Source organism: Hippoglossus stenolepis, chromosome 1, assembly GCF_022539355.2.
Source record: "Hippoglossus stenolepis isolate QCI-W04-F060 chromosome 1, HSTE1.2, whole genome shotgun sequence".
Classification (NCBI taxonomy): domain Eukaryota; kingdom Metazoa; phylum Chordata; class Actinopteri; order Pleuronectiformes; family Pleuronectidae; genus Hippoglossus; species Hippoglossus stenolepis.
The window spans coordinates 21363194-21387101 of record NC_061483.1 but is presented as its reverse complement, the minus strand read 5'-3'; the positions used below and the strand labels follow the sequence as shown (position 1 = coordinate 21387101).

Below are 23908 nucleotides of genomic sequence, written 5' to 3'. Positions count from 1 at the left end.
CTGAAGTGTCCTTGGGCAAGACACTGAATCCCACATTTCTCTTGATTCAGTCTTTCAGTCATGCTGCCGGCAGCATGTGAATGACTGATAGACAAAGGTGCTAGATAAGACTAAGTGCTGTGTGAATGTGTGCGTGACTGGGTGGATGCTCTACTACAGAGTGATTAGAGAGGGTGTTCACACTAGAAATGTGCATTATATATAGATCACTTTCAACTTTTAAATATGTACGTTACCTCTATTCTGGCAAAAAGTTGTGCTATTGAACAGAAACATGTGAGAAGTTGTTTTGCTGATGCAAAGCAAAAAACTAACCAGAATGACACTCGTGACGCACATCTCTGCCCCATTACGAAACCACATTTGAATTTACTAGGTCCAGATTTTTATTTGGATCTGCAGCTAATTTAATACACTCATTAATATCAGTTGCCTAAGTATGTCGGGTTGTTTTAATCAAGATCCATGAATTATTGTCTGAGAAATCAACGAAAATGTTGAAAAGCACCCTATCTCAGAATGTTAAAGAAGTGAAACAAAAATCCTGCTTCTATCCCCTGATTTGGGTCAAGCCCCACCCCTTAACACAATTTAATGGAAATCGTTTTTTGTGAAATCCTGATAACTGTCAAATAAACGCAGATGAAAACATACCCTCCCTGGCGGAGGTAATAATGGGGTCATTACTGCATTAAAATTATTCAGAGGAGAATATGAAATGAAGTAATGTTTGTATTGCACTTGTATTGGATTCCTCTTGAGGAAAAGCATGAATTTATAAACTGTCCATGTCTTCCTCTCAAGAGGAATCCAATACAAGTGCAACACAAACATTACTAACAGTCAGTGGTAATACTGTTAGAGCAGAGGCCTACAGAGAATTACTGGTGGTAAAGTTCAGATAGTGTAAACGCATAAGTAAATAGGTGTGTTGCTCCCCAGGCACAGTTAGAGATACTTCCTGTTGATAAAATACTGTCCTATCATATCATATTAGGACTGACATTACTCTCAGTTCCCGGAGTTGGCCTCAGGCTCTCCGGACCTGTGGTGTATGGGAAACCGGATGCAATCTATTGCATCAGTCAGGAAAATGAATTTCAGTGCATTACATAGAGGAATGGACACATCATCATGACAGCCATTGTCAACTAATGTACTGTAAGTTTTTGACACTTGGTGTCGTAGTAGCCACCGTGACAGAAAATGTATTGCACAGTGTCTGATTTCTTTCCAGGAAAAGAAAAAAAAAGATTTTCCATATGAACCCAAGTCGACCCCAGAGTTGATTAATTTAGATTTATACTTCTATGCATCTGGATCCCATAGCCCCAGAGATAATCCGCTGTGGAGAAGGTTATTTGAGCAGGCTAAGTTTCCATGGTGACACACCTGACGTGAAAATGTGCCCAAGGTTCATTCAGATTACATTTTTCCTAATAATCTGGCTTCAGGAGGCAGTCCTGTTAATTCAACCAGAGGGATGAAAAATGGGGAGAAAAGGAGCAACAGCTCAGCTCAGTTCTGAATAATAACCTAATATGACATTTAATTTTTTCTAAATTTGAATTAAATTTAGTGTCAATGCCTGTAGTTGTCCAGATATTTCACTTAATGACAGATGACAGACTTAACGTCATAGCAGGAATCGTTTTTTTCTGCTTTTTTGGATGAGTGGAAATGTAGATTGTAGAGTGAGGCTCGAGACGCTGTAACGCCACATGTCCGTTTAGAGAACAACACTTAAGCTATTTGGTGGAAAGCAATGAAAGTGCACTCTGTAACCATCTGCCACCGGGTTCCACTCTCTATACTCTGCCGTCTGCACAGAAAACAGAAACAGGGCCAGACTGTGGCGACTTAACGTCCAACCTGAGACGTAGCTCTCACGTCCCTGCCTGGTTATCTACGGTCAAAGACCGAGGTGTGTGCCCACATCTTAGAGTGTCACAACTGATATTTGCAAGTCTGACAACCTGCCCGAATCCCAAAATGTCACGCTGCCCAAACACATGCACGCTCTCATGCATGTATAAATATATACTTAACCCTGCAAACAACACAGGCAAGAAAAAAAAAGCCAATGAGTGAAAAGCCAACTCACATACAGCGTGTGCAAGGTGGCGCTGTTCCAGTGATTAGGATTAATAGCTAAATTGTCACCGCAACAGCTACGGCTGAGCGCCTGCATATATAAGATTATGTTCCACTCCATGAAGCTGTGTGACGCTGGTGGTGGCAGCACATTCACACGAGCCACATCACTGTCAGCTGGCCTCATGCTACACAGTTTTATGTGGCATTACAAACATTATTGGCAGGCTGTCCATGACCCTACCTTAGCGTTAACAGAAGGAAACCGGAGGGGCTCTTAATTGTTTCTGGTTTTAATCAACTGTAAATGAGGTGTCAATCATATCAAATGTCAGGAGAAATAGCCCATGAACCAACTCGGAGAGGGTTTTATTTTCCCGTCGAGATTCCTCTCGTGCTCAGCTAAAGAGGTATTTAACAGTTCACTCCTGACTTAAAACCCTGTAAGCCGCGGTGCAGGAGACGGAGCCAGCGTTTACCTCTCAGCCAGGCTATAGGTTGGTCAGAGGTTCCCTGGATTCAGACCGAGCAGAGGCCCAAAGCTGTAATTACATGTGAACAGATGGCCTTGCAGGAGGACTCCCCTCCCTCCATTCCTCCCTCTCCCAGACCCTCTATACCTGCAGCGCTGTGAGCTCTCGCTGCCCTCACAATGTTGTTCCTCATGGATTATTGTCCATGGTAAATGCGGGGCTGGCAGCTCGGCTTCACAGTCGGGGCAAGCGGCTGCGTTACCAGGGAGCAATGAGCTCCATCATGGAAACAGCCGAAGACATCACGCCCTCCCTGGCTAACAATCTGTGAGCACCATATCAAATAATGTGAGTCCTTGGGCTGCATGTTGTGTTACTGCTTCTACACACAAACCACGGAGAGATCTGACAATTCCCAAAGGAACGGCATCCCTTAATCCAAAGATGTAGTAGGTATCCTGTTCTCACTGGGTATAAAATGGAAAATATTTACTTTTCCTGAGATTTTAAACAAGAGCTGCGTTCACAGACTGCAGCTGCAAGAAAAGAAAGATGCAGTGCAGAGTGGAAAGGCGTTTTCTGAGAGTTCTGTGGACTCCCATGAGATAGCGATGGAGTGGGATAGATGCTTGCTGCTCTAACCATGTCCTTTGTTCTCTGTTTGAAATGCAGGTGATTTATGAGAGAGGGATATGAATAAAGCCTCTGTTGTGTTTCCCTGTGAATCTGTGACCTGGTGGAGAAAAAGGCACAAAGATATATGTCAGGCCAACTCTGTGCAATTTGTCAGACGGGGACGATGCACAGAAAGAAGACAGAAGACAGAAAACAGGCAGAGACCCCTGGAGAATACACTTGTTAGTTAAATAAGGCCCCATGCCAATAACTCGGGGCCACTGCATAAATGATTCAGGGGCCCTGCAGTTTCACAAACAGGAGACTGCAGATATTTCCTCTTTTTTGGCCCCAGCGGCTGTTTTCAATGGCCCCATTTCTTGTTTTGAGGGTGTTTGATAGAGATAGTGCAGCTCTGGGCTTTAAAAATGTAATGATTTGTCAAATCAAAGTGATATATTTACCATTGAGCGATCCGTTCACCAGACTCTAGATGCATGAACTTCCTTTTAATCAAAGGCAGCAAAATGACACAGTGCGCTGTCGACTGAAAACTGCACCCAGATGACTGTATCGCAGGAGGAAATAAATTATGTTTCCCCTCCCTCCCTTGTCATGTGTGTTTGTTATAAAACTGTCAACCAGCAGAAGCAATTACAGCATTGTTTGTGCCCACTACACGCTGACGGTTGGTTGCTCCTTGTCATGGTTCACTTCAACATCTCATCCATCAGGGTCGAAACGCCAGGGCTGCCGTCCTGCACGCCGCTACAGAGGTCGCTGCAGAAACCTCCCACTGTATCTAATGACAGCGGGAGGTTTCTGCAGCGACCTCTGAGATCACACCTCGTGCCTCTCTGGTGGCGCGTTACTTAGCGCTCAACAAGTACGGCGTCCACCTGCGTGCTTTAATGGTCGGCTCTTTTGCAATGTGGCTGTGGACCTGCTTCCCCTGTGTTTAACAGCAGGAGGAGGAGCAGGCTCCCCGTGCCCAGAGACACACAGAGCTGTAATTACACTTACAAGTGAGAGAGGGCAGGGCAACTGTACACACACAGGACACACACACACACACACACACACACACACACACATATATAATCACATACTTTATTGATCATGATACGATTATACATCATGAGTAATACAACATAGGAACTGTACATCCACATGCAGGTGTTATCTTTCTTACAGCACCGTCTGTATAGTTCACACACACACACCCACACACACACACACACACACACGGCACTGGTGATTTATAATAGCAGTGAGAGGAGAACAGGCAGCAGTGAAGAAGAGGGAAGAGGAAGGCCATGGGGAGATGAAGTTGGGTGGAGACATGGACAACTTGTCACACTTACTCTGGAAACTGCGTGAGTGGAATCAACTTCCAAGCAGGAGGAGTCCAGAGAAGCTTCGGCTTACATCCACCCAACTCTGCTCATTTGCTGCACCAGATATGTCAGTAACGAGAGCCCCCTTTCATTGAAGTGTACCACTGAGATACATTTATAAATGTTACTGGCTATACCTGTGTTTGACAAGATAAACATCCAGCAATGTATATTATGGCCGAATATATACAGTTATGAAATTATTATATTTCAAGATTCATGATCTTTATTGTCATCACACTCAGGTACAATGAAATTGTAAGAGGCTTCTCTCTCCTAGATATACACTATATGGACAAAAGTATAGGGACACACCTCTTAATCATCGAATTGAGGTGTTTCATTCAGTCCCATTGCCATTGGTTGGACCAGCTCCCTTAGTTGAAGTGAAGGGGAATTTTAATGCTTCAGCTTACCAACACATTTTGGACAATTCTATGCTTCCAGTTTGGGGAAGGCCCTTTTCTGTCCCAGCATGACTCTGCCCCAGTGCACAAAGCAAGGTTCATAAAGGAATGGTTTGGTGAGTTTGGTGTGGTAAAACTGGACTGACCCGCACAGAGCCCTGACCTCAACATCATCAAACAACTTTAGGATGAGCTAGAACGGAGATGGCCAACATCAATGTCTGACCTCACACTTGCTCTTCTGGATGAATGGGCAACAATTCCCACAGACACACTCCAAAATCTTGTAGAAAGCCTTCTCAGAAGAGTCAAAGCTGTTCCACCTGCAAAGGGGGGACCAATTCCATATTAATGCCTATGGATTTAGAATGGGATGTCGTAAAAGCTCCTGTAGGTGTAATAGTAAGTGTCCCAATACCTTTGTCCAGATAGTGTATGTATATATAGGTGTAAAAAAAAAAAATATATATATATATATATATATACAGAAATATAGCGGGAAAACAACAACAGAAGCAGCGAAAACAACAATAGTAGCAGCCTACAAGAAATGATGCGGTCCACAGTCCCACATTTGGCCAAAGGCTGGGTCTTGCCCTGGGTGAACAGTCTTCCTGTTCACGGAATCTCCCCTACCACTTATCCTTTGAGGGTCATGGGGGGGGGGCTGGAACCAAAAATCACATTGGGCGAGAGGCGCACCATGGACAGGTCACCAGCATATCACAACATACAGAGACAAACATTCACATTTAGAGTCTCCGATTAACCTAACCCCAATCTGCATGTCTAGTATATAAACACATTGAACCCAGGATTCAAACCAGTTCTGGTGTTAACCACTGTATCACCATGCCGCCCCTCAAGTCAAACACCCTGCTTTGAAAAAGTGCTGAAATGAATAAAAAACACCAATGCAGATGTCCTCCAGGCTTCTGACGCCATGTTCACCCTGTTTGAAACATTAAAATTCATAATCACAGTAACATTTGCATATCTCTCATAAGGAGATATAATATGGTTATTTGAATGTTTCTTGTCGTAGAGCAGTGTCTTTAATATATGTTTCTCCTTGGAGAACCACTCTACTTTGGCTCTGTTAGTTGAATCAATCAAATACAACAGGTATCATGTCTATGCCACATCCTTCATTATTACTCAGTAGTGTATTTGGTGGTGGAATTTAGTTATGGTTTTGTGTTTCACTGTGCTATTTTTAAAACTTCTAATATTTCATTAATGTATTTTTTTAATGTATAGAACTAGACCAAGTTGTATTCTCTTGTACCTTGCTTCGCGTTGGACCCTCAACTTAAACACGTTCACTGTGTCTGGATGTTGGGATCTTCAGCCTGGTTTAAAAAAGGTCCTGCTATGAATAAGTAATCCTTCTCCTGAGGTGAACTCCATCAATCGTCCCCTGAAGAGTAAACAGGCCCACGATTTGAAGGACAAATGAAAGTCCAGGCCGAATGCATCGTGTCCTTTTAGCTTGTTACTCATACACGAGAGCTCATACATATATTATCACACAGATGTTAATGTGGCCCATAACTTCTAAATAATGTGGCTGTAATATTGTTGCGCTTAATCGCTGTTTTCATCTGCCTGTCATATGCTCAATTAGCTGCCGATGGGAATTCCTCTGGGCTTTATCTTAGTCATTTAATAGCCAGTAAATATCATTTGAGAGAGAAATCAGCCGCTACAGGTCGGCTGCTTGACGTGTGTGCACACCCATGAGGTTAACAACCCGGCCGTCATTTTGCATTTTAATGGTCAGACCTTTATAATTCGCCAACTATCCTTTTGAAATGTGCTCCGCATGATGACTAAACATTCCTGGAGGAGTTGACAGTATGCAAATGAGAGGTCAAGGTTGTGGCAGTCAGAGTTGATGTAATTTTGCATCTTGGCAGCTCCGCAGGAGGACGAGTCCAGTTTTCTCTCTCTGTTTTCAGTTTCTTCTGGGAGTCCATGAGAATGTGACAGTGTTTCCTTCCCCCTGCTACATTATGCACGTGGCCCTCTTATGACTTCCTGCTTCCACACTCTCTGACTACATGGGGAGGAAACAAGCCAGCGTGACTGACAGAACTGGCTCAGGAAAAGAAAATAATGGAAAATGAAGCGACTCTACACACTATTTCAGATGTAATTGGGGATTGCATCTGTAGGGGTGTAGTTTTTTTTTTCATTCAGAACAAAGTTTATAATGGCTCTAAATGCTGTTGTCTCACTACTCACCCTGTTACACCGGTTACTATCAAAGCACAGTTTTCAGTTCTACAAAATACTGACACTTTTTATTGTTTGTGTGCTGGACGTTGTTTGCAGAGCTTTTTATAAACAATAGTCTATGGTGCGGAGTGAAGTTAGAAAAAACTTTGTGTTCATCCTACCTGGTTTATCTGCAGTGAAGATTTTATAGTGAATGTTATCATACAATCAAACTGAATTTGCTTTAATACTGTTCACGTGTGTATTTTTTATATACGTTTGGATGATTTACTGAACTGCTATTATGTTTTATAAATTGCATGTTGTTTATTTCAGAGGTCTGTTAAGCAACCCACACAATCTTCAGACTCAAGTTCACAACTTTTAAAAATCAATCGTGTACACATGCCAAGTCTGAAGTCGTTAAGATGAATTGTGCACAAGATATGTGTTCATTCAGACAGACGAAGTCAGTTCATGTCTGGTTATAAAGTCATAGTTTGTAAAAAATATAATTTTCAATGTTTGACTTGTTCCACATATCACTGTTTTCATGTGTTATATATTTAATGGTAATGATCTGTATTTATGTCTTTTCACCCCTTCATTCATACAGTGCATCTATCTGCAGCACTTTCTCTATCACACATCACTCATACACTGCTGGCACAACCATCAGAGGCAATTTTAGGTTGAGTATCTTGCCCAAGGACACTCACAGGTGGAGGAGACTGGGATCGAACCGCCAACCCTCTAACTAGAGGGCGCCCCGCTTTCTCACCTGAGACACAGCATGATTTGTGACCCTTTTGTCAACCACAAGGTTATACTCTTCATTTTAGAGAGGGCACTGATCCACATCTTTTATACAGTGTCAGTTATATTAGCTTAGTAAATGTTATCATGTCGATTACCACGTAAAGTGATTTATTGGATCATTTGTCCCGTAGGTCATTCAACCAGAAAAAATACAAAGATTAACATGGCTCAGAATATTCACCAGGATACCGTTGTTGTCTGTGTTGTCTATGATCAAACTAGAATTTACACTCCCACAGATAATGAAGATGTATTACACAGTAAATTAACACAAACATGGACACCACAGATGTATCATTAACAGTAAGAAATTAAATCAGGAAATTTGCTACCTCCCCCTCATCATTACATCCGTGTGAAAGAATTTGATTAATCTCTACAAGCATTTCAACTCAGGACAAACAGTATCTCCCATGTTTGTTCGCCCAGGCACTGTCTGTGTCTCTGCTTTATTCTATGGATTCTCTACCGGTTTATTGCTCCGTCTTGAAATCTCTCACTTTCTCTCAGGGGCTCTCTCCTGAACAAAGTCGGCTACAAAGAAAAGACAAAAAGGTGACACTGACAAATTGACTTACTTTGTCTGGGGCTCTTATATCCTGGTTCCAGGTGATTACGTTCACTGTGTGACCAGGGGACGGCCTGTGGCTAGAATAATCAGTTTTTCACTGAATGGTCATTTTACTTCCAGTCACCTCTGATATTACAATGCTATTTCATTCAGTTACACTTCTTTGCGTTCAACTCATTAAGTTGGGCTTCACACTGTAATGCTTTTGGCTCCATCCTCCCATCGTTGCTGAAATTATCAGCTCTCTTAGCTCTCGCTGATGAACAAAAACAAAAAAACAAATGTGGCATTAAAATTTTGCCAGATTTTATGGTATTATTTTAGTATTTCTCCTCCGGTGGGTGTAGAATGACTGGCAGTAAGTAGAGCAGAACTGATGTGAAAACACTCATCTCAGACACCATGAAATTACAGAAAAAGGAGAAAGTTTGGCGAAGCCTTCATGTTCAGTGCACAGGCTTACAGTATCGTGTGGGAGGATCTGTACACGATTCTCTAAAAAAATATGCATCAAAAGGGCAGAACCTGTCATGTGCAGGCACCTCTATAAGATTCTGTACATTCTGTGACTCAATACCATTTAATATATTTTTTCTTTTCAGTCAATGGACTGAATTTATAAAGAGCTTTTCCAGTCTTATCGATCGCTCAAAGCACCTTACAGTCCAAGTCACATTCTCATTCAGTGCTGCTATATGCTGCACTTTCTATATCACACACACTGAAGGAGCAGCAGTGCATGCGGACACTGGGATCGAACCACTGACTTTCTGTTAAGTGGACAACCCCCTTTACCTCCCGCTCAGTCAATCCTAAACAAACGGACTGAAGCCAGACTCGACAAAAGCAACACAACACACAACATGCCAGTCCTGTAGCCTTCATCGGAAATCTAGCCGCATTGTGACTGTGGCAACTTTCATGCTGTTTGCATTTTTCAGAGAGATGTTTTTGTTCTCCCAAAACAGCAAACAGGTGAAGCAATAAAATACATTACTTACACCACATCCAACTCTGTTCCTCATACCAAGGGCCGGAGGAGCCCCGGGTGTGAGCTCCTCCTCATCATTTGCTGCTGAATCTGTGAATCGGGTTGCTCCTTTCTTTCTTGTTGGTGTACTTTTCTAAAGAAATCTCCAGATTTGCCGCAGTTCTCCTGAAGCCGGTCTGCTCGCAGTGGAAGTAACTCAGTGACGTCGGATGTACCTGAGACGGCGTCAATGGTCGACCAATCACATTAGATTTAAAAAAAACATCAATCAATACCTGTAAATAAAAGTGGGAGTGTCCGGGGCGCGAAGAGCTGAGTCCCGTGGAAAATCTGCAACAACCAATTAAAAAGCAGCCTCCGGTCCTGTGGTTGCCAAAAGCTTCAGGACCCACAATCACATCCATTTGGCCGGCGCCCCACACCCAGAAGTATTATGTATTTAGACGGAAATTAATCAAATACTATTTTAAAACAACTTGTATTGAATGCTCACAGGTGCTTACTGTCAACCAGGAGCATTGCTAAGGTAAAATATTATTATATAATTAAACTATGTTAACATTTTTATTGAGGCTTTTTTGTCTCATGATGCCCCCCAGCACCCCCATTTTAACCAGCTGCCACTGGTATTCACCTCCTACAGGTTGTTTCAGATTAAACATGACAGACCTGCACGCAAACCTTGTTAAACTGCTTCACATACGTAGATGATTTGCTTTGATTCAAAGCCAATACGTTTGTATGAATGCTAGTTTTTCAGCCATCTTAACTCAATCCTCCCAAACAGGAAATATTTGCCTTGTAGTGTAAAAGGGAATCTGACGGCACAATTGCTCAAAATGACCCAGATGTCTTTACACATTTGCACATACTTTATGCACATTGAAGAAAAGTAGACTTTTGTACAATATCTCACTAAATATATTTACATGACATACAATTCGCCATCAGTGCAATACATAGGAATGTTGCATATTTACCAAATGTTAGACTCTTTCCTTTATGAAGAAAAATAATTCCGATGACAGAAGCTGATATAACTAATGTGTAAAGTAACATGTGCAACTCTCATATTTGTTAACAGCTTCACAGGAAATAAAAAAAATAAAATCTTAGTACCACCCTATCAACAATCAAATAGTAAGCATTGAAAAAGTAATAGATCACATGTACATATTTATCTTCATACATGTAATGGATTGCTTTTGTACAAATATTTTAAATAACTTTGGCAGTTTATCAGGAACAAAGTTATCGGAAAAATATGAAACAATAATATCAAACTGTCAGCAATGTCATGTAAGCTTGTTTTCCAAAGCTCATGTTCACAGTGGTCATTCAGAAAGGCTGGAAGCCGATGGCTGAAAAACAAAGAACGAAAAAAAGCCAAAGAAAAGGAAAAAAAACGTTTCCATCCTTTCTGCTAAGACTGTTAGCACTGGAGGCTGTCGTCATTGTTGTCATGGTTATAAAATTACAAACACCTATGAAGGTTTACATAGCAGTCATCGCCATTTAAAAAAACACGGTCTATTTTCAGGTCGACTTAAAATACAAACAGTTTGAAGGCAAGGGGACAGGACCCTGCTCGGTGGTCACCGTGGAATCATGGGAGAGACATGACCGAGAAGAGGACATGCACAACAGTGCTGTGTGGAAGAACGTGAAGCCGAGAAACGAGGGTGCAAAATGAAAGACTTTGCAACAATCAGAACGCCACACGGTCAGAAAAGGACTTACACCGGACAACTTAATCGAGCAAATTTCAAACATACTAAGTTCACCATTAGTCATATACGTTGGTTCTGTTCTTTTTTTCCACTGGTTTGGCACTTTATTGGAACAAATCTCTGTTCAAAAAGACTAAATGTTGTACAAAAGGTATTTCATGTCTCGTTAACATAACTTGTAGAATATAGTACTTAATAGTAAGCATACGGTAAGTAAACACTTGTACATACTGTAGTTTTAAAATGAACATTCCAACAGATGTTTTACGCACATGCACAAAAACAAACAAACAAACAAACACAACTCTCTCTCTCTCTCTCTCTTTCTCCCGCTGCCTCGCCACATTTGGGCCTCCTCCGCTTCTCTTTGGACAATCTGTCTCTCCTGCTGTTTCCAGCCTCTACCCTGAAAGAACAACTGTTGCTACTGCTCTTTCTCCTCCCGCTGCTTCTTTTTCTCCCTCTATCGCTTACTTAAGACAACACAACTCTTTTTTAATACTGCATTCTCGCTCATTACGACACTTCCTCCACCGAGCGTGTGTCCATCTTGAGACGCACAAACTCTTTGGCCACCTCGTCGTTGGTCCTTTGAGAGAGTATCCTCATGATGGTGAGACCCGTTTCGTCCATGGAGATGCTTTTCATCAGGGGGTAGCAGGCTGAGCAGCTGCCCTTGTCCGCCAGCTCTCGGAGCTGGATGACCGTCATGCCGATGATGCGGTCCTCGCGGGCGAAGCAGTAGTCCTTCACTGAAACGTGCAGCTCGTAGGACTCCGGACCGTGTTCATTACTCAGAACACTGCGAGAAATGACACAGGGAGATGAGAGAGGTGAAGATCAAACATGTTAATATAATGTTAAAGGGTTAGGATTCATCCATACATAATGATAAAGCCAACTCCTGTCCTGCAGAACTGGACACGAGTGCAGACCAGCTGCTCTTTGGACACTGCTTTGTTCATAGCTGAATACAACGTCTCACTTAAGTGACTGGCTGAGACTTTTCCCAAATGAGAAGCCTGTTAGCGCGGCTGTGATTGGACAACTCAATCATGTTTGCCCACAGAATGAATGTTTCTATTCAAGTTAGATCTTTATTCAGTGACAGCTTCTTTTTTAAATTTTTATGGCTGGTTTCTAATTATCCCCCTGCAACTTAATGGGTTCTTCAAATTTCAAATTACAAAGCCAGGAGTAAATCTATATGGAAATGGGCTTGTTTTGATTATGTTGCTGTTGCTACAACTCTCTAGGATCCCTTTAGCGCCGTCACTTCCCTCGGCCCAAGCATGAGGAGTACAGTCCGGACCAGGGGACAGGCTTATACACCGCTGTAGTAGTCTCTTGACCTTTTACAAACTTTTCAATAAAAAAAGAGAAGAAGTGCGGCAACTGCAGTTGATTCAGTGCTCGGAACGATTGGGGGATTTGACAGTAAAGTATTAGAGGTATTATGCAGCATATAGGTTTCTGCAGGCTCTTTTGTAGAGTGCAGATAGCTACTGAACACTGGATTTAAGGTGTGGCAGCATACAGTACAGGATGATGCCCAACATTTTGTAGACTAATGACTTTTCTAAACTTCTGCAGATATTTTTGGAACAGATATTTTACACTCAGTTTTAAACCATCATTTTACAAAATATCTCCACCTAGACAAAAACACAAAAATAATTACAAATGCTCAAATGAGCATGCCGTGCCAGTAGGTACGGCAAGTAATGCTGGGCGAGGCATAAGCCTGTGAATGCTAAATTTAGACCAAGCAGTGCTAACCAAACATAGTAACCAGTATATAGCAGCCATTGCTGTTTCAGGTTCATTATACAAAGACACAGTGGGAATGTGTGATGTAAGCTGTGACGTCATCGTTTCCCAAATGCTCCGTTTTACATGTACTCACGGATACACAAATACCGGACATTCTGAAACTCTGGGAGGCGATTGTAAAAATCTCTGTTGTCGTGACTTAAAACGCTGTCTGCATGTGGATGAGAGGCCCAATTACAGAGCAAAAAGTTTGTTTTGCAAAATATCCGCATTAGTGTGGACAGGGCTTGAACATAGACAGATACATGTGGTTTAATAAATCTGAACTTAATGTACATAGTTTCCATAGCTTCTCTCCATGTCTGTAACAAAAAGGAAGGAGGCAGGATTACTCACTACTGGAATGTTTCATTGTACTTTGGTGACCAGTTGTTATTCTTGGTCTTGGTGCTGAATTTGCGCTTCTTGTCAGCCAGGTGTGGTCCCACGGCGTTGACCTCCACAAACGGACGGAACATGGCGTTGGTCTGCCAGATGAGGTTGTTCACACCGACAACTGAGAAATGCAGAGGAAATGATAATCAGCAGCAACATCATAGGTGGAAGAAAGTAAAAGAAAACCAATGTCAAACTTTCTGTTCTGAAAAATGAAGCAAACCAAAAATAGGAATAATGTCAACAATACAACACAGCTGAAGTTCAGCTCCTCATCCTGTGATAATGGATTTTCCGTTCATTGAAACATACTGTACATATATGGTTGCCATAGTAACTTAACTACCAACCACCAAGTCAAATTGCTGCTGCTGGCTGATCACAGCTGATTGCTGGTTGTTACTGCAGTGGGAGGATCAACAGATATTGCTGCTCATATAAGCGTGATGTGTACAGCTTAGTCTAGTTTTTGTTAAAGAAAATGAGAAGCGGTGGTGCATATTCACAAAAGGAAATCACAGAAGAACGATTTAAAAATGATTGAAACAAGCATTTGAAGCTCATTACTGCCACTCTCGCCCTTCTCGTCCTCCTCTCAAGCTTTTCCATAAATTCAATTGGTCCAGAAAGCAACTGCCTGGATCCTCACCAGAACCCCTCTATGGAGTCGAGAGCCTACAGCTGTGCCGCCCCTCATCTCTTGAACTTTCTCCCACAAGCCAATCCCTGATATTGACTTATCCCCACATTCAAATATTTTTATATTTGCTAACTTTGTGTGACCAGGCCCTGTCTGACCTCTTGTTTTACTCATGTTAATTTTATATTTATTTTATTAGTCCTTTAACATATGTTGTTTTATTGGTGCCCTGTTATTTTGCTGGTTTTTGACTGTTGTTGTATCTGTGAGATGTCCATAAGAAGGTGCCGATAATTAAAATACATTATTATTTATGATTATTATTTATAAAATTGAGTTAGATTCTGAACAAGTAAATACAGGATTATTTGGTAAATGAAGTAGCTCTAGTCTGAATCAAGTCCCATCTATTGGCTCTGTGAGGCTGTGTTTAGGGACAGCGGAGCTTGGAGCTGATGCTAACATACTCCAAACAACAAGGCTAATATGCTGATGCTATAATATTTACAATGTTCACCGTCAACGCTCAGTGTTCTAGCATGCCAACCTATGCTAAATAGAATCAAACACAGCTGAGTCTGATGGCAATGTCAGAAGTGTTGCAGATATTAGGTTTTTATGACCGTTTACACCTGCTGATGTCGCTAGATGAGATGTTAATGGGTCACCAAAGTTATTACAATTCAGCCTGAGGTAGACATGAATATGCAAATTAAGTTGTAAGGCTATACATTCGATAATATGCAAAAACAACGAATATCAACCTCCTGTGGTGTTAGAGAAACATGCAGTCAGGGGATCATTAAAACCAGGAGGCTGCATCCTCCTCGGATCAAAAGTGTCTCCAACTAATTTTATTGCCATCCATCCAATAGTTGATGGGATATTTCAATCTGGACCAAAGTGGTGGACCAACCTCTGGACCCAGTCAACCATAAAGCCATGCTGCTTTACGACAAATACACACACTAAAAAGACAGATGATTCAGATCTATAAATCAGAAATGATGTAGCTGAGCTGCAGCTCTTTTATATCCTCCGGCAGAACAGAGGACAAAACCTACAGTGTAACTCCAGCTGTGGTTTTGGTTTTCCATACAAGGACTTTAATTATGTAATCAGTGAGTTAAGTTTAGATGCTAATTATGTTGTTTGTATTTTTCTCTGTGAAACAAGCTCCAGGACTTATAACAATTCTTCTGACCGGGGTCCCCGCAGCACAAATGAGATTACCACCATGAGCTGACCGTGACGGGTCTTTGAACATTCACAGGTATGAATACATTTGAATAGAGGAGACGATAAGCAGGTTTGGGTATAGGGGAACGCTCACCCTTCACGCTGACTTTGTGCTCCCCAGTGCCAGGGTGAGAGACGAGATTCACTTGCATCGACACCTCCCCCACCGATCCGTTGGATGACTGACCTGGACACACACCAAAAGAGCAACAGGAGAATTGGAAAGAGTCTTGAATGAATCAGTGAGGCAGAGAGGAAGCAGGCAGAGAAATAGAGAGATCGGGAAATGGGAACAAAAGAGAGGGTATAAGGGACAGCATCCAAAACTGTGGGTGTCTTTTTGGCCTATGTAGATGAGGTATCCAGAAATTGGTGTATAAACAGCCCTTTTTGTGTATATAAAACAGACAAACAAACAAAAGAACAGCAGAGAGTCAATTTCAAACCCATGGCAGCCCAGTAGTGAACACAGCCGGGGTTTCCTTTTAGCTTCAGGCTCAGCAAGAACAACAAGAGGAAAAAACAACAACACAAGAAACATGAAATAATCTGCCTGGTTTGAAGACCACGGAAAAGAGGCAGATGGTGTGAGGACTTGGACTAAATAAATCATTTTCTACAGGAGGAAATCTTTCAACCCAACAGGGATACAAACAAAACATTGGATTTAACTGCATTCTGACATGTCGCGTGGAAACGAAAACTAGAATTACTGTCTTGCGGTTGTACACCTCTATCAAACAGTCATCTCGTAGTTTATGTCCATGTTTGTCCAGATTCATGATGAGTTACGGAGTAAAAAACATGTGCTGTGAGGTCAAATTGATGGAGTTGACCTTTGACAACAAAATTCTTATCTGGTCAAAGTGAACATTTGTGAAAGTGAACATTTGTCCAAAATCTGAAAGACTTGTGCTCATGAGAGCGGGAGGGACGGACGGACGGATGAACAACCTGAAAGGATAGTGCCTCCAGCTTTGTGTAGCATCGGTGCAAAGGCAGAACAACCTCTCAGAGAGGAGGTAGAGGGGGGACAAGGGTGAGCAGGAGGAAAAGACAGGAAACACCCTTTTGGGTATCAAGCGCTTCGCAGTTCCTTCAGCGTTACAGTTTCAATCATACCGGGACACGGTGTTGCCAGGAAACAATTACAATTGATTGCTGACCATGTGTCTCGTTTAACCAGATGCAGCAGGTCCTGACCGTTTTAGCTGCCTCTAAAAAGAGCCTTTTGTTTCATCCAGCCAGGACAAACAGATGTTGAACACTGGCAGGCGAGTGTTGTTGACGAAGGAGCATGTTGATCCAATTGCTAATCAATATGTGCCAAACATGCAGTGCCCATTACGGCAGGTAATGAAGAAACAAGCCTTGTGATTTATTGTAATGATGCCCCGCGAGGGAGAGGAGAGGCAGAAAGAAACATTGCTGCTGCACAATTTAGGCACAGACTTAACGGGCCGACGCTACAGCCGGTTTACGTCAGCTACATAATAAATGTAAAAACAAATAAGCTCTGTATGTTTTTCGGAGGAAGTCAGGGATTAAACGCTGTCGGAAGACGACATGGAGGGACAGATTGAAGAATGAGAACAAGAGGAAATAAGATAAAGGAAAGCAGAGGAGAATAAAACTGAGGTGGCGTTGAGGAGGGTCAGCTGATTAGAATGCAAACAAAGGAACAGATAAGAAAGGCGAGTTGTAAGTGTCAGTTTGTTGTTGACATTCAGCTCAATGTTTTTTGTTCATGCTACTGAGCAGTGATGATTCAACAGAAGATCACTTCACCAGAAAGAATCTGTGAGATATTCATATGAAATGACTGCATGGTCAAAGATGTGCTCATTTGTGGTGTTATGTTATTTCCATTGAAGCATGAAGCAGCCACACAATCTCAGTCTGCTCCCTAACATACAGAGAGACAGATATGCGTCCGAGCGCACTCTTGGCAGGAATAAACCAGTGCATGCGTTGGTCTAAATGTGTCTCTGTCAGAGCACAGGGGCGGGTGATTAATGGAACAGTGTCCACTGTGCTACATCAAGCATCAGCACAACCCCACTGTGTTTACTGACCGAATGCACATCAGCCACCTCACTACCTCCACTTATAGACATCACATTAGACCACTTCAGATAAAGAGCGACAACATGGTGTGAACTCGGAGGTGGGAAGGGATGGGAGGAGAGATTTAGCGAGGAAGAAAGAAAAGGACGAACGCATTGAGCAAAGCTCAAAATAGCACCCAGAGAAAACGCCGTGCGTCTATGCCCATCTGCCAGTCAGTGAGAGCGGCAGCGCTGATTGGCTCGCTGGCCGCCCGGCTGACTGGCTTTTTCCCACTGCCGTTCTGTTTTCCTGCCGCCTGCCAATGCATCGTTCTGCAAGGCTGAACTCACTGAGGCAGCCAGGAGCTCGAAGCTCCACTGGGCTGAAGTCCCTCTCCACTCTCTGCGGACACCTGAAGGTTCTACCTCATTGTGGAGTCAGAGAGAGAGAGACGGAGGAGAAAAGTTCCACACAAAGAGATGAATGAGAGAACAATACAAAAGTGGGTCAGTGATGACAGAGAGGAAGAGGAGAGGGAGCAGAGCGGAGAATTCATACTGATTTACACAACACATATATCTTATAAATTTGCCATGACAGTGTTTTTATGTGTTTCTAATGAAGGAGAGAGCAAAGGAGCATGGGAGCAGTGAAACCCTTCAGGGCATGGGATGGAGAGGCCACAGATAACTTTGCTTATTTGTATTTCCTTTTTATTATTATATATTTACAGTGGCAGAGACAAATGACTGATAAAGTGAGAGGATAAATGCAATTACTTCAATGTCCACTGCACATATAAGCCTAAAGATAGCAAAGTGACGCAGAGAGAGATCCTCAGGACAAACACATAGTGTAAAGAAAATGGAGCAGAGACTCATGGGAAAACGGCTCACTGCCGAGGCTGAACCAGCCACAACTGAAGCAACATTATTTACAATCAGTTCTAAATAGAAACAGAAGCTGGAGTGATTAGGAGGTAATAAGACTTTTTTCCCCCAGTTATTATTGAAAAAGTACTTGACTATTGTAGTGATAGAAACTATGACCAACAACAAGTTTGAAGTATCCGTAACTTACTACTACGTTTATCAGAGTTTATTGAGATTAATCAGAATATGTTTACTAACTGGTGCCTTAGAAAAGTAATATGTGTTGCTGGACAATATAATCCACAATCTGTGCCTTTTTAACACCTTCTGGCAAACCTTGGCATCATTTTCTCAATATTTCTTGTTTTTATAGCAGCTTTCTTTTGGGCTGACTCCAACTGGATAAATATGCCATATTTTGAAACTGGAAAAAAGGCTTTGAAAACTTAATGTAAAAAAACAGTTTTGCGCGATTGAAACTAAGTTTTGAAGCCTTGCATAATGTTTCGATAAGCTGAAAAAGAATTCAAATCTCTACAAACATTATTTTGCATTTGAATTTTTCCTTATCCAATTCTTCAGCAGTCTTTTTACAAAGTTTCTCCAACACATTTTCAGATTCAAATTTTCAAATTTCATGTTTCAAATTTGTCACTGTTCCACCAGTTCATCTGTTCAGTTTGTTTTGGAAGGTTTAAAACCTTGTTAATCCCTGTCTGAAAACTTGGTCCACGTACATAGGAGAAAAACACCTTCACTATCACAGTCTGTTATTTCAGAGGTGAGTTTACAACACCACGTTTTTTCACGGATTTGCCCACACACGTGTGAGCTTGCAAATCACATGATTTTTGGCAGCATCGTCCCAAAGCTCTGATCTGAAACTGATGGTCAGAAGTCAGGATCCTGGAGGCAGGGGTGTTTGCTCTGATCCAATTGATTGTTGCTGTTGAAGTACAGTCAAATCACATGTGGTGTACCAGGTCAAAACCAAGTTTCAACCTTTCCAAACGTTTTTTTCCAGTATCGGAATATGTCATGATATTCATCCCATAGGATCCATGTGATTCCCATGTGAGACATGTTTTATGGACAGAAAACAGCTCTCGATCAAAACATTCTTCACTTTTGGAATACTGAAGTGAATCCATTCCCTGAAATCACACATTAATGGGACCTGGCCTTGGCGAAAAAAGTGAGATATCCTTACCTTGAGAGGTTTGGGTGCATATATATTTCTTGATCAAGGCATCTGTAGGTTGAGTGTAAAGGCTGAGAGCATATTTGAGGGACCTCATGTCAGGGCTCTTTTCGAGGAAAGTTTTCTTCAGCCCGTTTCCTCCAGCATGGAAATATTGCTGCAAAAAATAAAAGAAAGAGAGTGAGAGAGAGAAGCTCATATTTATGTTTTACCAAGGTAAACGTAAACTTTGAAACAACTTGGGGATGTGATGGTCACGTCTTTTGAGTTCCAACACGACAGCGGGTTCATGTTTGCTGAGAAATAGATTATATGGACAGAATGTGTACAAGGAGGAGCCAACACACACACAGAGACCAGCAGAGGAAACAAACGAGGAGGGATGTAAGGACCTTAAAGACTTAAACCTTCATGTATTTTATTCTTCTTTGTTTAATATGTTTTCTGTGTCTATAACACACGGTCATACAGGGACAAAGCAGCATGTGTGGAGGTGTTAGCAGAGTCAGTGAGAGTCTGATACACACTAATCTCATGTCCTTAGAGACACTGGAAAATAGAATGCAAATACACATGCCAATAAATAAATAAAGTTAATACAAAGCACAGTGGATAGAGATAGGGTCAACAAATATTTTCTTCATCAGACGTGGGACGATGCATGTTAGTAAATATTTTTTGACTGGTGTCAGGTCAATACTTTCCAGTGACTCGACACAGTCGGAGGCACAGTTCTCAGCCCCACCACTGACTCATGAGTCACAGAGTTTGACTGACACGTGCCTTCCATGAACTCAACATAATCTGACATGCAGGCTGGTGACTCACGGGGTGGAGGTATATTTATGCATGTTTGTACTCTCCGTCACACGTAAGCATGGAAACCACAGCTGAGCTGAGTAATGAGGAAGCTGTATCTTGTTGTGAAATAATAACCAACTGTACACTGCATTTGTTAAAGCGACCTAAAAGAAGTGACACATTTTTCTTTTTTACGTATTTACAGTTTGTGTAAATAAATGACACATTTTTTCAGGAAATTTAAGAATATCTGCTTTGCTTTTCATGGCATCTATCTAACAATTCCATGAATCTCTGTTTGTCTGTATGGGGCTCACATATCTCGAGAACTGTTCATCTTTTCGGCTTCGCACTCGGCATCTGCAGTTAAGGGCCAAAGGAAGTGCAGAGTTAAAGTTTGCACATTTTGGACACACGATATGTTCAATATTAATAAACTTTCAATAAACAGGTGACCAGGTGCTCTGTAGCAGAGGCACTTTTACAGTTTCAGAAAGAAAAATGCATCCAGCATCACCACAGGGAAAGCAAACAGCCCATTACAAACAGACGTGTTCAGAAGGGGCACTGCCCGATCATCATCAATATAAGAATGTGTGCTAGTCAAGAAAGTGCTTCCTTATTTTGAAATATGCCCATTATGTTACCGCTGGGCTGCATTTCTGCACTTCCTCTAGCAAAACAACCCAACAGAAACAACTAGCGTGCTCAAAATATCAGCCTGGCTCTGGCAAAATTACCTGCCTAAATAACATCCTTCCTCCATTTCCTCCTTCTTGTCTTTTTTCCTCTTTCCTTATTTACCTTCACCTCGTTCTTTCTTATATTCTTAATTTCTTTCTTTCCGTGTACTTTCGTTCCCCTGTCTTTCTTTGAGTCTTATCTTCTCCTCTGTCCTCACGGCTTACCAGGGGTGTGCATTTAGTCGTGAACCATTGGGAGGTTGCGCTCCTCTCTCGACTGACACATGTGCGTGAAAAGGTAAAGCAAACCCATGTATTATCTATTTATGTTCCAGCAATTTGGTGAGGGAGATTAAATAGCTGCCTTTCTCCAACAATCACTGGCAGGTCAGAGTTCAGAGAAAGGAACAAATGGTGCATTATTGTGTTTCTGTTAAATGGACTCCCTGTGGGCCAGTGCATTTAGCCATTATCCCAGCCATTAGTTTTCACAGGTTGAAAGTTCATGTCTATTTTCAGTTGGACAATCACTAAATGCACTCAAGCTCAATATCAACGTACAAACACAGCATTCAACGTTACTTATTAGTCCAAGTAAAAATGGTTAATGTAGTAAATACACCAATACTAGCAGTCAATAATAGCCTGTATATTAATGTTGTCACAATACTAAAATTAATAAAAATAATAATATAACTCAATACTGATACTGAAGCTATACAATGGGCCTGTTGCCATTCATTGTTAATTTTAAATCTAATTTGACTGAATACATGTGTTCAGTCGAGCACAGACCTCTGAAGGAGATGTATGAAGTCATTGTGTTCAGTTTATTTTGTGTGGTGGCTGATAATCCTGTGTTTGTGCCTCATCATCATGAACAGTTAGTATCAGTTATTTGTTATCAATTTCACACTCCATACAATTGTAGTTTATGTGTTAATACATATTTTCTTGTTTGTTTTCTTCTATGTAGGTTTGCATTTTCTGAATTAGCACATTCATGACATTGATGATTGGAATATTATAAATAATGAGATCAATGTAACTGGGTTAATGAAGTTTTTAATGGGGTCGGTCTGACTATTGGCTTGTTAAGTAAATAAAACCTTATTTCAAATTAAACGTCTGCTTTGTCAACAAGCAGTGGATGGTCCATTTGAACACTTCTATTTGCATACGATCATATTCAGCCTAAGCAATAATTAAACTAAGACACTATTCTGACTCAAGCCGCATTATGTAGACACGTATACGTCATAATCACATTATAAAATCCTATTGGAGATTTGACAGGGTTTTGTGACATCGACATACAACAGTTACCAACTGCTTGACGACTCGTGCCATGGGTGTAAACAAGGTGGAAATATAAAAAGAAGTTGTAGCTTCTGCAAAATTTTAAAGAAAACACCCAACTTGGTATAAAGTAGCATCGTACATTTTACAGGCTGAGGATTTAAAACTGGTGGAATAACGTTGGACGTGATGATGGAGTGGATGTGCTGACGTGTGTCATAATGCTCTGTGATATGTCCAAGGTAATATTCTGTATTATTCTATCAGTAACTCATATAAACTCCATAAACAGAATAATGTATTATTCTGAATGAGGTCAATAGTCAGAATATTGGTGTCAGTGTGAACGAAGCCAGTGTCACTAAAAGTAAAAGTACAAAATAAATGGGGTATGATACCATTTTGAACGACAGGATATCGCAATACCTTTTCTACAATCGGTATAATGTGCTATAATAAAATGTATTGTGTATGTGCATACACACACACACACACTGCTATTTGGTTTATTTTCAAAGCATGGCTCCCATTTAGTCTCTCTGAAAGCACCGATTTAAATATTGTGTACGCAACTTGATCAGCCAACTCTCCTGCGACATTACTCAACTGTTAATTGACTGTTCTCATTGGAATACTGATGAAATTCCAGCGACATGATTGATCTAAACCTGCAGGTAGTTTCCTTGGAGACAGCAGAATCAATTCGTTTTTCTGGGCTCTTTATGACGCAGTGTTCCCCCTGTGGCACGTCACCGTAACTCTTCCCTTGTCCCTGTAGAACTGAGGCATGGTTCTGGAAATTGTCTCGTATCCCCTCACAATAAACAGTCGTATGGCTGTAAATTAACAGTGCTGCATTTCACACTTTTCTCTTGCCGAGAGGCAGTGGGCATCTTTCCATATTCTTGGGATATTAATTACACATTTCTCAGATGGGGATAAACTGGCATGGTGTCATGTTCGCCTGAAACTATTTAGGCGGTATTTTCTTCTCTCTGGCTTATTGAAAGTTAATTTCAGAGGCAATTTCTTGTGTCAACTACATTATGTCTCATCACGGAACATGGGGGAGTCAGCCAGCACCTGTTACAAGTAATATGCATCTGTGAGGTGACTGTGTAAGAATATGTCTTACACAGTCTTCAGTTTTAAGAATCAAACAGTCAGATGAAACAAAAATACACAAACATTCATAGCAGTATTTTTTCTATTTCAGATATACTGTGTACCCCTGTCCCAGCACGTGAAATTTAAATATTAACATTACTATATATAAAAATGTTCTACTAGTCATCATTACTTGAGGCTTTTACACTTACCTTGCTTGTACACACACTAATTTACAGCGGAGAGGAAAAAAATAAGGAGAGGAGCCAATGACACTTCAGCCCTCGATGCCTAAAGCACATGACATGAGTCACAGAAATCCAGCTCCCACATACATTTAACAGCGTCTTATAAAATACTCATTTAAGTCAATTTGCATATCTGCGCTCTGCAGTGCCTTATGTAGCCCAGCTGTCCTTTATAAAAGGTCAAGTTTAGCCAGCCAGGTTTCTCTGGCTGCACAGCCAACAGTATAATCCATATAATACTCAC

At 41.4% G+C, this 23908-nt stretch overlaps 1 protein-coding gene across 5 annotated transcripts in view; it reads right to left on the bottom strand.

Annotated features, from left to right (window-relative positions):
* Positions 1-10440: 10440 nt before the first annotated feature.
* The window catches only part of LOC118113611 (protein unc-13 homolog C), a 113018-nt gene continuing 99550 nt past the window's right edge, over positions 10441-23908 (bottom strand). For all 5 annotated transcript variants that reach the window (XM_035163493.2, XM_035163501.2, XM_035163519.2 and 2 more), the window contains 4 exons: positions 19536-19683; positions 15499-15591; positions 13487-13646; positions 10441-12119 (listed from right to left, as the gene is read on the bottom strand). In XM_035163493.2, coding sequence (XP_035019384.1) covers positions 11834-12119; positions 13487-13646; positions 15499-15591; positions 19536-19683 — 687 coding nt within the window. In that variant the 3' untranslated portion in view covers positions 10441-11833. The remainder of the gene's footprint in view (positions 12120-13486; positions 13647-15498; positions 15592-19535; positions 19684-23908) is intronic.